Source organism: Necator americanus, chromosome III, assembly GCF_031761385.1.
Source record: "Necator americanus strain Aroian chromosome III, whole genome shotgun sequence".
NCBI classification, from domain to species: domain Eukaryota; kingdom Metazoa; phylum Nematoda; class Chromadorea; order Rhabditida; family Ancylostomatidae; genus Necator; species Necator americanus.
Window position 1 is genome coordinate 28,141,519 of NC_087373.1, and position 16,211 is coordinate 28,157,729.

The 16,211-nt window shown below is 42.1% G+C and overlaps 2 protein-coding genes across 4 annotated transcripts; both read right to left on the bottom strand.

Annotated features, from left to right (window-relative positions):
* Window positions 1-2,248: 2,248 nt before the first annotated feature.
* Window positions 2,249-10,483, bottom strand: RB195_011181 (uncharacterized protein; the record flags this gene model as incomplete). Of its 3 annotated transcripts, XM_064192497.1 has the most annotated exons (10): window positions 2,249-2,334; window positions 2,408-2,533; window positions 2,598-2,701; window positions 2,833-2,917; window positions 3,405-3,534; window positions 3,804-3,923; window positions 4,034-4,158; window positions 7,419-7,542; window positions 9,440-9,451; window positions 10,316-10,450. In XM_064192497.1, 10 exons carry the CDS (start codon window positions 10,448-10,450, stop codon window positions 2,249-2,251), a joined length of 1,047 nt encoding a protein of 348 aa, XP_064050079.1. The 3 variants fall into 3 exon arrangements, with proteins under 3 accessions (XP_064050079.1, XP_013304207.2, XP_064050080.1); XM_013448753.2 differs by lacking the exons at window positions 9,440-9,451; window positions 10,316-10,450; XM_064192496.1 differs by lacking the exons at window positions 2,249-2,334; window positions 2,408-2,533; window positions 2,598-2,701; ... (4 more) ...; window positions 7,419-7,542; window positions 9,440-9,451 and having other exon boundaries at window positions 10,217-10,483.
* Window positions 10,484-11,922: 1,439 nt separating this feature from the next.
* RB195_011182 (uncharacterized protein) lies at window positions 11,923-13,672 on the bottom strand (the record flags this gene model as incomplete). Its single annotated transcript, XM_013442954.2, has 5 exons — window positions 11,923-12,045; window positions 12,103-12,300; window positions 13,200-13,259; window positions 13,313-13,411; window positions 13,520-13,672. The coding sequence occupies 5 exons, from the start codon at window positions 13,670-13,672 to the stop codon at window positions 11,923-11,925; spliced, it is 633 nt and encodes a 210-aa protein (XP_013298408.1).
* Window positions 13,673-16,211: the final 2,539 nt, after the last annotated feature.

Below are 16,211 nucleotides of genomic sequence, written 5' to 3' on the forward strand. Positions count from 1 at the left end.
TGCGATAAGTTATGAAAGAGTACAGAACACATACACAAAAAATGAGATGAAGTTAGGTGCGAAACCACGTTCGTAGGTTTTTTTTTTGCATATAGTACACAACACTTCCTAATCTAACTTAATTTTAGTAGCAATAATAATTTCTTATCGATTATCAAGTTGAGGCAAGAGCCAAGATTGTTAACACAGTTCGTAGGAGCGGAACGATTCTACCACCAACATCACCGCAACGCAGCTACTTAGGCTCTGACGCAGCCGACAACGCCGAAACGTTAGCCGTAATAAAGGGCACTAACAGTCTTGACTCTTGCTTCAATTTGATAATCGGCAAGTTGCAATCCTTATGTTAAGATTGAAGTCGAACTTTTACGCCTTTGAATTATTTCTTAGATGAAATCTCATATTCCAATAACTTGATAACTGTAGTTTTTCCAAAGTGTTGAGCAAATTCATTGTTCAAGATAACAATAAATTTAAATCACGGATCTCTAACTAAAGAGAGTCGAGTAGTCGCGAGGGTACTTGGCGCGTCGCCAGTTGGCGGATAGGGCTAACCGGTGAACCACCTTCGATCTTGTAGAGTAGATGGTCTGAGAAGTAGGTGGTTTCAGAGACTCTGTTTCTGCCCGGATTGATCCAAACTGTAGGACTTGTAGGATTTGAGGTCTGCAGTACGCTACTATTGGAAGCTGTCGTTTAAGATCTGATGATGGAAGCCAGGAAGATTAAGTACGACGCAATCGGACTGACCGAGACGAGACGACTCAATGCCGTTTATGAAACTGGAGAATAACTGTGCTTAGGAATATACGACTGCAGAGGAGCTAGTGGATTTCGTGTTCTCGTCAACACAAGCAAGAAAAAAAGATCGATTTTTTTTGAACAACTTACGACCCGATTCGGACATCTTTGGATAAGAAGATGTGGTTCATCGCGAGCTCTGATCATTCTTTCCTCGAAACTAAAGCTGCGAAGGAAAAGAAGTCGAAGCTCTCTATAAGCAACTAGAGAAGTTCTATAGAGTAAATAATTTCTTGCACAAGGTCACTGTTAGGGATTTTAAAGCCAAAATTGGTCCCAGAAGAACGCCTGAGGAAATTCACATTAGGACTCACGCCCTACAGTGGAATGAGCAGAGGGAGAGGCTTCCCGAGTTCATCATGAGGACTAAGACCACCCATGGAAAGTCGCAATTCCAGAAACCCTCCTCTATACACTGGACATGGGAGTCACTTGATGAAGGGTACCGTAATGAAATTGGCGACATCGTCGTCAGTAAGAGGTTCTACCTGACGGATATCGCTGTTGTGCCAAAGTCCTTTACGGGATCGGACCATAGCTTCCTCCGATTGTCTATAACATAGAGCGAAGAGAAAGCCGCATAATTCAGAGAACAAGTCCCAGAACTATGCAGGAAAGCTCAGAGATCTAAAACCACCAGGAGACACCTGTCTCTGGAAACCCTCGAGCTAATACGAAAGCATGAAGGGGCGCGAACCGCAGTGAACCAAGAACCCATGTTCGAGTTCGCAAGGTTTTCAGAGAGGGATAACAGAGGACCTTATAGAGAGAGTACCAGAAGTGGTGCCTGAAGCTGGAGAGGAGAAAAAGGGCATCAGCTATGATTGTCGAGGCCTCGCCAATCGCAACCGTCCACTTTCATCTTCACCATCTGAAGGAAGATGGGCATGTCATTCCTGAGGTTCTGCTGTCCGAAGAACGACGTTCTGTCGGTAAGAAATAGTAAATCATCTGTTGTTGACAGAGTAAAATCTGAGTATCTGACGACTCTTCCGCCAGTTCTTATCAACACACTGGAAAGACTTTTTACACGTCACTTTTCGGAAAGCACCAGAAGACCAGCAAGACCGTGTTCTTGTATGAGAAGGGAGGTCCATATAACATCTGTCGCCCAATCTGCTTACCACCCGTCATCTACAAACTCTTTACGAGGATGAAGTTTGAGCAAACAAGATTGAATGAACATTGGATGAACATGTCACAAGAAAGGAAAATTCCAAACGGGATTCACCACGATTGATCACATACACATTGTTTTATATTCAAGTAGGTATCTCGAAATTACAAGCTGAAATTTGGTTTCTTTTCTTCAGCGACGCTTTGAGCAACATAGACAATTTAAAAAAAGCACAAATATTTCATTTAAATTCCAGTTCTAAATTAAACATTTGTGAATAACGTTATTTTTTCGTACAGTGTATACATCCATCCTTCACTTAAGAGAATTCTAATCTATTCTATAAATCTTTTCAGCAGCCGTAAACCAGCCTTCATACTCAGCAGTTTCTGGTGTGATGTCGTTGTTGAAGTGTCCTGAAAATTCTTCTTCGGTAATATTTTTGTATCTCTCGAACAAGAAATTGGGCAAAATATGAATGTGTGCGACCTGCATCGTTATGACTGGAGTAGCAATGAGTGTGGTGCATTCTTAGTCCAAATCCAGGATCATAGGAATTAATCACTGAAGCGCATATCAAAGGAGCACTTAGATTGAATATTTGCAGCCATTGGTCTAAAAAATATTTCCTTCAATAAAATCATTTTCTTGAAAAGCAAAGAGACCGAATCATACCGACCAAACTCTTCCCTTGATCTGAACGACTTGTCTGGAAAGTCAGGAGCAATGTGCACAGAAGCGTTTCCCCGAAGAAGTGCAAATATTCCAGCTAGTGAGACGCAGCTTAACAAAGAGTACCTTCGTTGTTACTCAACCTTGAAAAGAACATAAAACTATGAGAGGAAGTTTCTTCTAACTCCAGCACCTTATCACTTTTCGCGTCAAGGAAAGTAATAATCATTCTTGTTTCTAACCTTTGTCCGTAATGGCGAGCCAGGCTCTCTTGTATGCATTGAGGAAAACTTTCCTTTCCGACCCGCTGCGAACATTTAATATGAACTGAAAAATTTTTAAAAAAAATTAAGTGTTGTTTTCCTGAAATGAATTTGGCTAATGATTTTTTCAATGTCTAACAAATAAATACAAATGTCTGCTAGACCTTAAGATATTTTTTGTAGAACTGAGAAGGAAGATAATACTATATTTAATGCAATAATCGAATAGTTCCTTTTTTGTGGATTTCTATGCTAATATGCATATCGTTGTTTTGTCCTCTTTTAAAAGTTTGCCGTTAGATCTACTAGTTCGCCTCTATCGATAACCCCAAAAAATAAATATGATCTTTATCGTGTTTGTTAGTTGGGATAGCTGATTAGAAACCGACTAGAAAAACTAGAACGTGAATAATTGCTAACATTTTTATAAAATGTGGTAGAAAAAATTTACGAGGTGTTCGAAGGATTCCTTAGACATAACCCTTTCAGTGGTTAAGAATATGAATCCACAGCTTCCAGAGAATAAAGGATCCTATCCTGCTAGAACTCACCTACTTCCCCCGGACCTGGCTGTGCCGATACGCCAAGATCTCCCATCACAATAAACTTTGAAGATTCTATTGTTTTTGTAATATACGGGGTAGAATGGTTGTCGACCAATATGGTTATTTTGGAAGCTACCTAAATTTTCAGTAACTAGCATAACTGCTAATCCAGAATTACTTTTTAATTAGATTTTTTATGGTACGAAAGAATCACTGACCAAAAAATGTGTTCTTCTGACGAAAACAATAATCTGAACTTGAATTAACTAACTAATTAAATTAAATTAATTAACTAACTTGAATTTGCTTCAAGATTTTTCCACGGATCATTTGTCTTGTAACTTGCTTTTAGTTACGACTTTTTGTCGATATTTTACTGTTCATTATTGATTATTTGATACTCGCCTTGTTTTCGGAGAAATTCGCGTCTGCAACCAATTCACCATTTTTGCCCGCCACTTTTGGTGGACATCCCCCGGCTCCAAATACGAAGGCATTGGGTGCTTCACATTTCTTACAGACATCCTAAACTTTAAATAATCAGGAATTTTCTTCTAAAACGTTCAATTTTCAATTTCTCAAGAGATATTGCTTGAGATCTTCAGCAAATGCTTTCGTTTTCGAGTGGTTTTTACCTTGAGGTCATACATTTTCTCTCTGTTAGGACACGGATACAGATTATCGAGACTCCCTACTGCAGCAACTGAAAATTTCCGACCGAAACCGTTCGATGTCATGTGAAATGGAGCGGCTGTGAGGTCTGGAATGTTCTAGAGCTTTGTAAAATTCAATAAATAAAATTCATTTAAAACTCAATAAATTGAATAATTCAATAAAATTTTTCAACAATACAATATTAGCACTCCGAGTAACTTTCTATTTTTCCTAATGAATCTTTTTCTTTTCCTAATAAGAGCCTACCCTTCACCTACTTTTTCGACTAAATGTTCTTGATATATATATATATATATATATATATAAGGGTAAAGTGGCGTTATGGCGTTAATCAATCCGCTTAGGCCACCGCGTTCTCTTCAATTCACAATCGTTTGAACCTTACGAATGCGTGTCTAGCTTATAAAATGACTTCCAAAGAATAGGTGGTGTATCAAGTCAGTGTTTGAATCCTTCCAGACGAATCTGATACCGATTTATGGACCCCTGAACGATGAAAGCTTTGGTTGGCACTGGGGTGATTTCGTACCAACTATCGATCGCGCGGTCACAACGAAACATCTTACCGCCTGCATCCGTCACATGTACGTATACATCTCCACAAAAACCATGAAGCCCACACGCCGCGCTGCTCGCTCCGCTCGTCTTAAAGGCAGCATACCACAAATCTGAGGTGGTACGGATATCAGGTGGAGTATCCGTATACGGGGTGGCAGATTATAGAGACGGGAGTAGTTCCGCTCCTCTCTCTGCATCACTGCAAACAGCCGCCTCCAGAATGCTGCTTTTTACGACGCCATCCATTGCAACGCCCCACCCCTTGCGCCGCCTCCATCCAGCGATTCGTCGAAAATCAATTCGGACTGCCCCGATAGGCAGAAAGGGACGCTACGCGTGCAAGGGTGGCGCGCTGCAATAGAAGGCATCGTACAAAACAGCATTCGGGGGCCGGTTGCTTGCAGTGATTCAGGAAGAGATGAGCGGAACCACCCAGTCTCCATAATCTACGATCCCGTATACGGATACTCCACCTGAAATCCGTACCACCCCAGATTCGTGGTATGCTGCCCTTAAGTGATGAGCAGATGTTTCAAGTATATTTCCTTTCCGTGAACATCCTGCAGGTCATAATTGTTGTTGTTATAAACAGCATCTTACTAAAGAAGTGCTTTACTTTGTTTTTTTTTTATTTTCCCATCTTTTATTTCATCTGGATTTACGCTATAGCATGCGATCTGTCGCACCTACTTCGCAAACCTCTCCGGCGCTGACCCACCAATCTAACTCCTGGGTTATTCTCATTTCATTCTGACCTTGGTGCTCTGTTCGAAACCATACGATACATTTCACAGTTTTCTGATGCCGCAGCCGCATCTATCTGATTTTGTTGGACCCAGCTCTCTGCTTTTGCATTTCTTACCCTATTTGGAAGACACTACATCGATCTTACTGCTTTTTGACGTCGGCGCTCCTACTTAACTGTGCTGCTGCTACGGAGGAATTTCGTTCCGTAGAGAGACACACTTGACAGACTATGCCTGTTATTATACAACAGTTGTTCTGTATATTTTATACACGAAACCTAACGAATAAGCCGACTTTGAACAAACTCTGGACAGACGCCGTGGAAAAGTGCGCGGATTGTTTTCGCGAAACAAAATTGATTGCCGGTTGTCTCCACCTTGGTAACTCGAGCATAACTTGTTTAAAGGCATCATCCCACGAATCTGGAGTGGTGCGGATTTCCGGTGGAGCATTCGTATACAGTATCGTATTATTGAGAGAAGGGTGATTTCGTCCATTTCTTCCTAATTGCTGTAAAAAATGACCCGGAAGATATGGCTTCGAGCGTTATTTCCCACTTCGGCGCACTATTTCCCACAAGGAATTCGATTGGAGCGCGCCAGCTTTGTGCCTGCGCGCATCTTCCGCGCCTTTTTTTACGGCAATTAGGAAGAAATGGACGGAATCACACTTCTCTCCATATTCTACTATCCCGTATAAGAATACTCCATCTGAAATCCCACTACCTCAGATTTGTGGTATGCTGCCTTTAAAGTTCCTAACCTTGCCAACAATGATAATAGCCAATGTTGATGTCTATAATGACCACTTCCTCTGAAAATTTCGATTTTGCCGACTTCTTGACTTCACTCACTTCTTACTTCACATGGTAACACTTTGTCGAAAACTAATATTGAAGTTTTCGGGATATGCTGATCACGCGTATGACATCGCTATACTATGAAATGACGCGCTTAGACGTTTGCGTTGCGGTGTGCGTTTTTGCCTGTATATCAAGAAATACCAAACACGAGGCGAGACGAGACGAGAAGGGTCCAACGGCGTCGAATTGGTTCGCTTGCGCCAGAATGCGGTAAAACGAGGTGAGATGAGTCTAACGGCGTCGGGAATAGAAACGCTACGAAGGAGTTTATCACCCAATAACTCCATGTTGATGTGGCAAGAAGTGAATGAGACGTTGTGCACAGTTTCATAGCCACTGCACATCTTGCGTTACACCGCTATGACTCCTCCGCGTGCCTACTTCCTTGCTCGTTTGCCTCCGGTTGGTAATATGCCTTCTTCAGAAGGTGGAAACACGTATGCAAACGGCTGCTTACATATCAGCTAACAACTCAAGTGACCCGGTGCAGAACCTTATCTTTATCCGTATCAGATGATGATGTTTCACGTTATTCTGTGCTAATTGTTGAAGAAAAACAGTAGGAAAACTTATACTTCGAATATACTTTTCAAATTGTGGCGGTATTGAAGGAACATATGTGTAAAATCAAGATTGAATGTTCACCAAATGTAGAACTGATACGTTCAGGAAGAAAACTATGAAATCTATCATCTATGGCAAATTTCTAGAAGAAAACGAACAAAGCGAGAAAAAAAAACCCGATATTTTTAACGGAAAATGCCAGTACTTTTAATTTTTATTTATCAGTGAAGGTGAACGTTCAGACTGGTTGACGTAAATATTGTTCTATCATTTTGATGGCCACTAATTCACTTCTTTCTGGACACAGTAAAGCTTATTGGAGTTCGGGATACTTAAGATCACGGGTACGACTGCATCTCTAATGCTATATTTAAGTTTAATTTCATAAATAGTCTTAACGTTATATTTTCTTGATTCTGTACAAGAAACACTTTCAGACACTGTATTGTGCTCACGAATTTTCACGATGGTTCTTTTTTCACAAGCAGGGCTACAGTAAGCGACTTCTTTGTTGGTAAAATTAGAACGGTTTGCCTTTGACGCTTCTGCGACCGATAAAAGGTAAAATCCGTCCTGCCATATAGACATTTAGGAATTATTTTACAAATAAGAACCTGGACATGTGGCCACCTCTACTTGAACATTCCTGAAATTCTTCCACAATGCAGTTTCGATCACTGATCTGAGCTCACAGTTTGAAGGCTTGAGAGTATTAATGATAAAGGTTCTCCATGACATCTGAAACATAGTACTGCACACTGTGTGTGTACCATCAGGCGTAAACATTACAATGGTTTATGAAAGGGAGCGTATGCGCGTGATGCCGCTTCCAGTAATCGAGGGAAAGGCATTTGGAACACAAGCGCATCGAATGCAAGCTCCAAAATCGGAGACCGTAACCCGTCATAATTAGGCGTCAGATATATTGCCATACTTGTGCATTGGCACGTGTCAGGCAGACAAAAAATATAAGAAAAACAAGAAAAAATATAAGCTACATTAGAATCAGAACAATCTCATTTGTGTACATGTATGTATACAAAAGGGGGGCAAATGTAGTTGGAAGGGCACTCAGTGGCACCCTTATTTCTCGATGTTCTTACTTTTTTCTGCAAACACACTAAACAACTAAAAACAACTAACCTCAGTGTATTCTTAGGAGTTAGGCAGAGGTGTAAATCAAAATCAAGAAACATTATTCCTAGTGTCGTAAGTGTGTGCGTGGTACGTGACAACGGCACATCAACCAATATATCACACGCCAATTCTCACGGTCACGGTGTCTGGTTTTGGACAGTGCTTCGTAATTCTTCGTGTACAAGAGTACTGCATGCTTGATCCCGCTTCCTGAGATGCATCACCCCACAAATTTGGGGTGGCACGGGTTCCAGGTGGGTTATGCGTATGCTGAGTCGTAGATTGTGGGGGAGAGGGTGATTCCGTCCGTTTCTCCCTGTATCAGTGGAAACGGGCGACTCCGCAATGCTGTTTCTTATGACGGCTTATGTTGCAATGCGCAACGTTTGCGCACCGCACAACCCCGCCCCGCTTGCGATCTACGAATACCCATTCGGAAGAGTCGCGGGCGGTGGGCGGCGCAAGAGTGGCGCGCTGCAAAAGAGGCCGTCGTAAGAAACGGCGTTTCGGGGTCGTCCGTTTACACTGATGCAGGGAGAGATGAACGGAATCACCCTCTTTCCCACAATCTACGACCCCGTGTAGGCATTACCCGCCAGAAACCGGTAGCAGTCCAGATTCGTGGGGTGATGCTTTTAACGATGCGACCTATTACAGTTCGTGGAAGACAGCCTCTGCCGTTCATTTGGGTTATGATAGTCGAGTCGCCGAAGTTGAACTGCGACAGAATTGCGCGCATTCTATCGAGTAATAAGTGCCGTCGCTGGGTGCGGCCAAGGCTGTTTCTCGCATCTTTTTCAGGATTATCAGCATGATCAGGCTCACATCACGAACTACATTCTTACCACTATTTATTCGCGGAGGGGCCTGGTCTAATATCGTCAATCTATTAATGGGCAGCTTTCAACTGTAGTAGGATCAAAACGACAAGCGAGCACGGCGCCGTTGCGTGAGCGGTCGCGCTCGAGGCGGCGCGGCAGAGATAGCGCTTGGAGTCGTGGTGGGACCGTCGCGAACTGCGGCAATGAATGCTGGTAACAGCGGCTCCTCACTCGATCCGTGCTTCATGTTGTTTTTACTCTACCACGGTGTTTTATTGCTGGCGAGGCCGCGATTCAAAGTTTTTTTTTTCATTATCGATCACTAAAGAACAAGACGGCCGTACACAAATTCATTGAGAAATGGGATAACTTTGTCAACAGTTCCACGGAAAATAGAAATGTGCACCATAGAAAACTTGGTGCATTACTTCCTAAACAACGCAACACTACTTTAAAAGAATTGTTTTTTTATACTAAAGAGGAAAGAATAATTAGCAGATAACTCATTCTCTAGTCTTAAACATACATTAGTTCTTTAGGAAATTTTCTGGAGGAGTTACATCATTCTCCTCCAAAGGGATCCACGAGTGTGGTATTTTTTAGAATAAAACACACATTTTTGCTGAACATAGTGATTTTAATAAATAACTGTAAGGTCAGAAATGTCTTAAACTCACAATATAATTTTGCTATTCGACTGATTAGTGACAAGAGCAAGTAAAAATGAAAATGATAAGCTGTCGGCACACTTCAGCCTTATGTATAGTCGGGTCAACACGACATGAAGCACGGCGTAGTTGCGTAAGCGGTTGCACTCGAAGAGGTGCGGTCGAGAAAGCGGTTGGAATCGAGGCGGGACCAACGCGAAATGCATCGATGAGTGGTGCTAGTGAGGGTCCCACTCGGTCCTAACCGCCTACGATCCGCCGCTTCGAGCACAACCGCATACACAACTGCGCCGTGTTTCATGGCGTTTTGATCATGCTATACAAAGTCTTCGTGGATCTATATACTTGACAAAGGGGTTCGCTCGATTTTCGTATACGAGGGGAAAAATAAACGCATTATTTGTGGAACTACACAAAGTATTAGCAAAGTAAGCACGATCCTACAGTGATTTTCATCGTACCTTCATCAGTACACAGACAAATCCGAAAATAATTAATGCACTGAAAACATTTCTTAGAAAAGCTATAGCTAATTCCCATTTTTCATTAACGGTTCATTTCATATCCGCACAAACATTTCCAATAGTCACAGAGAAACCATCACTGAGTTCAGTTCCATTCGAAAGTTCCATAATATACTTCACAATCTCAGGCTGGATACGATTTATTGGGGAACAATGTTTAGGTGGGAGATAGACAAGCGTATAGGGTTCGACCGTATCGGCGCCAACGCCGGGAGGACTGAGGACATTGGTCACGAGGTGATGCGCTTCGACATGGGTAAAATCAATCCGAAATCGGTGTAGTTCCAAAGCGGATACGTTCGAATCGGTGCAGTGGAGCTAACGGTGGGGATCGAAACGGGACCATCGCTCGGACCATAACCTCACTCGGATTCCAGCGATGAATGGGGTTAGTCAGAATTGCCCGTGAAGCCAACCACTTCGCTCCACCGTATTGGCTCGTAGGCAGTCGCTCAAGTGTAACTGCATCGAGTTCACGTCGTTTTGACGCCACCATATATTTGACGGGAAAGGGCCAGCGTCGCCTCATTCTCTGTCCCCTGTCGAGATGAATCGTAGATCAAAAAGGGCTGATCGGCCCTGCTCTTCGGTTGTGACACCCATCCGAGTTACAGTTGCAGTTACAAATGGTCTGAGTGCCTACGACTTCGTTTCTGTGTAAGAGTTCCTAGCAACAACATAATTCGTATCAGCGAGATCTCGTTTACTGAAATAAATCCAACAATGAGGTTTGTGAACAGTATGCCAAAAATCAAATGCGAATACAAACGAAAATACAAAGTTACGCGAAAACTAGGGATGTGCTTTCCACCACAGTGGGCTCAGAGTTCGGATGATCTCATAAACATCCAGCATGGTACATGGAAGAACAGCAATGATGAAACACTTTTAGATCTTGAGTCCAATGCGGAGGAATGCACTACCCCAGCACAACAGTCACAGATGAGGTAATCGGGTAAATCATTCCAGAGAGAGAGAGAAAAAAAAAACATCGAAGAAAAAAATTTCAAAAGTGTCGTCGGTGACGTTAACCTCGACCACAATTTCCGTTACGTGTTCGATTGACACGAGATTTCGAGGTGAACGACACTGACAACTTCTGATCAGAATCGTAATGTGAACACATGATAAACACAAAATCGATTAGTGTAAGAAATGAAGCTGCCCAGTACCAGTTTGAATGTCAGTCACGGAAAAAAATACGGAAAAATTGTGCTGCGTTCGTGAGAAATGGCCACATTTTCTCGACTAACATTTGAACTGACACCGTACAAGTGCTTATGTACAACGCTAAACATAAAGAGACGACGATCAACCTGAAAAACCGCTTTGCACGTGGTGTACGTTAACGAATAATACAAGTATTACAAAGAAAAAAGTATTGCAAAATCGATTTTGACGAGAACGTATTAAGCGCCGCCCATTCCACCTTACTTTCCCGGGGATGTTTTTTTTTTGCTGGACACCATGAAAATTCGACTGCCAATTCTGGAAAACGCTGGAATGGTGCTGAGCTCAACGCGTTCTCAGAGTGTTGCTTGATGCATCGAGCAGTTCGTGGTATTTTATACTTCGGCGGATGAAACGCCATCATATACCACGCCCGACCCTCATTCTGTTAAATTTTTGACCCTTTCCCAAACTGCTTTACGCATCAAGATCAGTAGGAAAACAATCCGTGAATTTCTTACGTGAGAACACTCGAGAATCGCTAGCGATTGAAAATTGTAAAGTGGAGAAAATACGGTAGGTTACGGTTACAGGGTTACACCACGCCAAACAACAAAAATCTCACTTATCTCACTAACTATTCCATCTATTCGTATACGCTACTCACTATTTCATGTAATTCCAATAAACAACATGCAAAATCCCGAATCACATCAGAAATTCAGTGGTTTTCTAGTCGATCGACGAATTAACAACTGGTTACATTGCTATTTACAACTGTACGCAGAAATCGAACTCTCATGCTTTCTTTGCACGCGGCGCCTTTTTCTTGGACGGTCCACGTTTCTTCTGTACACTCGGCACGGCCACCGTGCCGGCTTTCTTTGAAGTCGCAGAACGTTTCTTCACGGTCTTCCCAGGCTGAAAGTTATTTTATGAGTGAAAACAATAGATGCTGCTGGCCATTGCAAAAATAACCTTCGCTTTTCCTGATTGTTTATTTGCTGCAAGTTTCTTCTTAACAATAGTTTTCTTGACAGCAGGTTTGATTTTTGCTTCTTTTTTCTCGACTACATCTTTTCCCTTAACAACCTTCTTGGCGGGACGTCTGATCTTCTTAGCGTTCCTCGCGGATGTGGCCAACTTGAAGCTTCCTGATGCTCCACTGCCTTTTGTCTGAATTGCGAAGATGAAGTAGAAACGAAAACTGGTATTCAGTCCTAAACAGCTGCAATAGAATTCGCCTCAACAATTCCATTCAGAGTGTTCCTATTGTTTCCAGCACATTCACAACCACATACTAATCATACCCCTATTATTACATGCCATCATCTCTCAACATTCCCGTACTTTTTTTGCGAGGATCGTAGAAGAGAATGTTCGAGGAAATTTTTTAGATGCAGGATTCTTTCCAGGAGCAGATGAGGTTAAGGGCGTAGGCTGTAGTATCGCAGCGATAACACGAAAACCCCCAAGAAAGAAACTCAAGAGTCGGAGGCCAGAGGAACGCCGAAAGCCTCAGTCCTTCCGACAGCACAACCTTTTGCACTCACAGATCGACGGGGAGAAAGCGCGGGAAGTGCATTCTATTACCTCTAATCGATATCGATTTTTTAGTTCCTATACAACCAAAATGAAGTGTTACGAAGACAAACTCGGCATTTGCGCTGATTTGTCGGAGGAAAAGGTTTCTCTATCCATGAAGCACGATAAGGTTTCATGCAGCCCATCTTTTTCTTAGAAATCTTTGCTTAGCAACCAGTGTAAATCGAATTGACGTAGTTTTCAATATTAGACGAGGGTTTAAGAAAAGAAACCAGGAACAACAAGGAGTGTGTAATAAACCTGGCTCGATCTATCATTTACTGCTCTCTACCTCCGTCAGAGTCACCCCTTCAAAAAAAAAAAAAATAGGATTGCACTCACTTTGATACACTTTTTCTGGGTAGTACCTTATATTTTCATTTTCCTCTAACTGTATAGATCCACTGTTTTTCTCTTGTTCTCGCCTCACTTGTTCTTGCAAGGGATTTGAGGGATGGGGGACGCAAATAAACTCCTCCTACGTTTTGTACCTGTTCGATGAGTCCGCCCTTAGTGTGTTTCTTGAGCGCAGAGCAGAGATGCGAGTTGATCTGAAGCAATATGTGAGACGAGCGACGTCCAAGCGCTACTTACTCCTTCAAACCTTCGGCAGATGCTCCCCGAGCTGATAATGTTGCGCCAAGTACTTCAATATGGCCGATTTGCTGGCCCCATTTCCCTCATTCAGAGCCAAAACAGCGCCCTGAAAATGAAATGTTGTGGATGTTTCTGTATGGTACCTATATCAAAGCTTAATTTAGTCGAACTAGAGAAAACTGAAGAAATAGAAAGAGAAGAGGTGACTGCTCACCTTGATCATCGTTAGATAAGTGGGATGATGAGGAGCAGATACTGGATTCTTCTTATTCAAAACTTTCTTAGCTTCTTTGTCGAGTTTCTTGAATTCAATTCGCCTTTCGCTCGCCTCCAACATTCCGTCCATGTTCATTGCTGCTTGGATCATTCTGGAATAAAAACTAGCTACAGTGAAAGGTTTTGGGTAACAGGCAAAGTCATATAATCTTCATGTGACCGCAAATTAACGACGAGACAAAAAAAGTCGAACAATGAACGATAAGAACTAGTAGAATCCAACGAAAGGATGGTTGTAAAGAGAAGGTCGGAACGTCGAATGTTCTCCTTTCGAGCGTGGAAATGAATGCACTGAAAAATTCGAAGAAGAGCCTAGCGAAGCGATGCCAAAAGCAAATACTCTGACGAAAATACTGATCAAAGAATGAATTCACCGGAACATTACGGTGACTAGAATCCTACTAGAAACAATGAACAGTAAATTTACCGTGTAATTCGAGTGCAGAGCGGAAAACATGAAGGCATGTAGGAAAATCTGCGCAGGGTCGTTCATCTGGATCTACAAATACGCCACGATAGAAGACCAAACATCACGCATTCTCGAATAACAAGCGCCAGCGCTCGCTATGAGTTTCCCGCTGCAGTCGGCGGCTCGGAAACAACATCCAGCAAAAAAAAAAGAGAAAGAGAAGTGGCGCAAAAAAGCATAGAGCAAAAGAAATGAAATGAAATTGAGCTTAATTATGTCTGACTGAAAAAGATCGCCTTACACTCTCATATATTCTGACACATCCGTTAAGTATTTCCATAAACCTACTGGAACACTTTTTCTACTTCTTTTATTTGATTTTTTTTTACTTATGAGAAACAACATCTCAGGAGTATTCCACTTTCAACTAAGACAGTGCCCGTCCACTAAGCGATTATTTCCAACTTGACCACAAAATAAGCATGTGAATACGTATCTATGGAGGCACATGATTAAATCCCAATCCCAAAGGACTGAGCAGGTTTCGAAAAGTTTCGAAAAGAAATGAAATCAGCTCCATTCCAGCAATTCCATGATCAGCTGAGATCGAGAAAGAAATTTGAAGCGAAAATAGAATTATTACAACGTGAAGGGTCGTGGCTCCGAGATCTCCCCTCGGTCCCGCTACGACTAAGTAAAAATATTTAAAATATCTGAAAAATTGAAGCCTCCATACATGTAGACTTCAGCGGAGCGCTCAACATATGAACAAGGCAGCATGTGACGGCGCCACCCTCGGTTCGAAGCAATCGAAAAACATCATGTGAGGGGAGGGTGTGTTTACCGCTGGAGCCACCACGCGGCACCCCCTTGGCATGCAGCCAATTCCACCTCCTCCCACAGGAGACTCAGAGTTGTTGTGCTGTTAGAGGGGTTTTTTATGGGTTCTCCAAAGAATAATGTGATAGATCTGGAAGTTAGGTGGTTAAATAGAAATAAGGAGAGGAAATCAGCGGGTGGTAACAGCCCCGTAAGGCGTTGTTACACAACAACCAAAAGAAGCGAGAATAGGCAACGTAGACGAATAGAAACCGGAGAGGCTGCCTTTTTTCTATTGGGATGGAGCAGCAATTTAGTAGGTCTATGGAACTAACAACCAAATGAACTCTTTACGGATATCTTAAAATATGTGAGAGTTTAGTAAGGCGATCTTTTTTAGTCAGACATAATTAAGCTCTATTTTACTTCATTTCTTCTGCTCTATGTTCTTTTTTTTGCGCCACTTCTCTTTCTCCTTTTTTTGCTGGATGTTCTGGAGCAGCATAAAGACAAAAATAGCCGACAATTTGAGAGAATCTTTTATTTTTACGCGTTCATCTGATGCGCAAAATTGGGCAAAATTTGATTTTCAAACGAAATTGAAGTGGTTTTTCCCCATGATCATAGCCTAATTATAACCTACGTGGTACAATCTTAAGGTTCTCGTTTCTTGGAATAACGAAATCGATTCGCTCTGCTAATTATTATAAATTCTTATAGTTTTTACCTTTCAGGTAACTTTTAAGTTTTAGGAACCTTTTAGGTCGTTAAGCCTAATTTTTCTAGCACTGGCTCTGGCTAGTGGAGTATCGGACTTTGCTTTGGTCTTCTTCCGAACAGCAGAATATCGCAACATTTGAAGATATTGGACAAGTATAGCGCAGCGTGAAGAGGTTATTACATGGTTTGAACGGTCGCTAGTTCGAAACCGCTTTATGCCAACCAAAATTTTTATCCTATCGGAACCGATAAATTGCCATCATAGTTGTCTGAAGGACTGAATACTTGATACTACATCGACTGGGGGCCCGCAAGTCATTGAGGGGCCGCTTACGCACTCATGAACCTCAATTCTGAGCTGAAGTCGAGCATGTTGGTCCATATCGGAAAGGAGAGAGGAATACTAGACACATAATATGAATACAATACATAATACATAGTATGAATGCAAGACAACAGAATAGTTGATTCATAAAAAAAAACGGAGATATTGTTCAATAGATCACAAAAGCATATTTTATTTGCAATTGATACGGAAGAGCTACTCCAGACTTAAAGTAATTTTCTCGAAACACACTACAATACACCGCATGTCGTCGAAAGTGAGCAAGTGAGAATGTGATGCGATAAGCATGATTAAGTATGCGAAATCACTACATCAGCAACGCGTTGGCCGCGATGG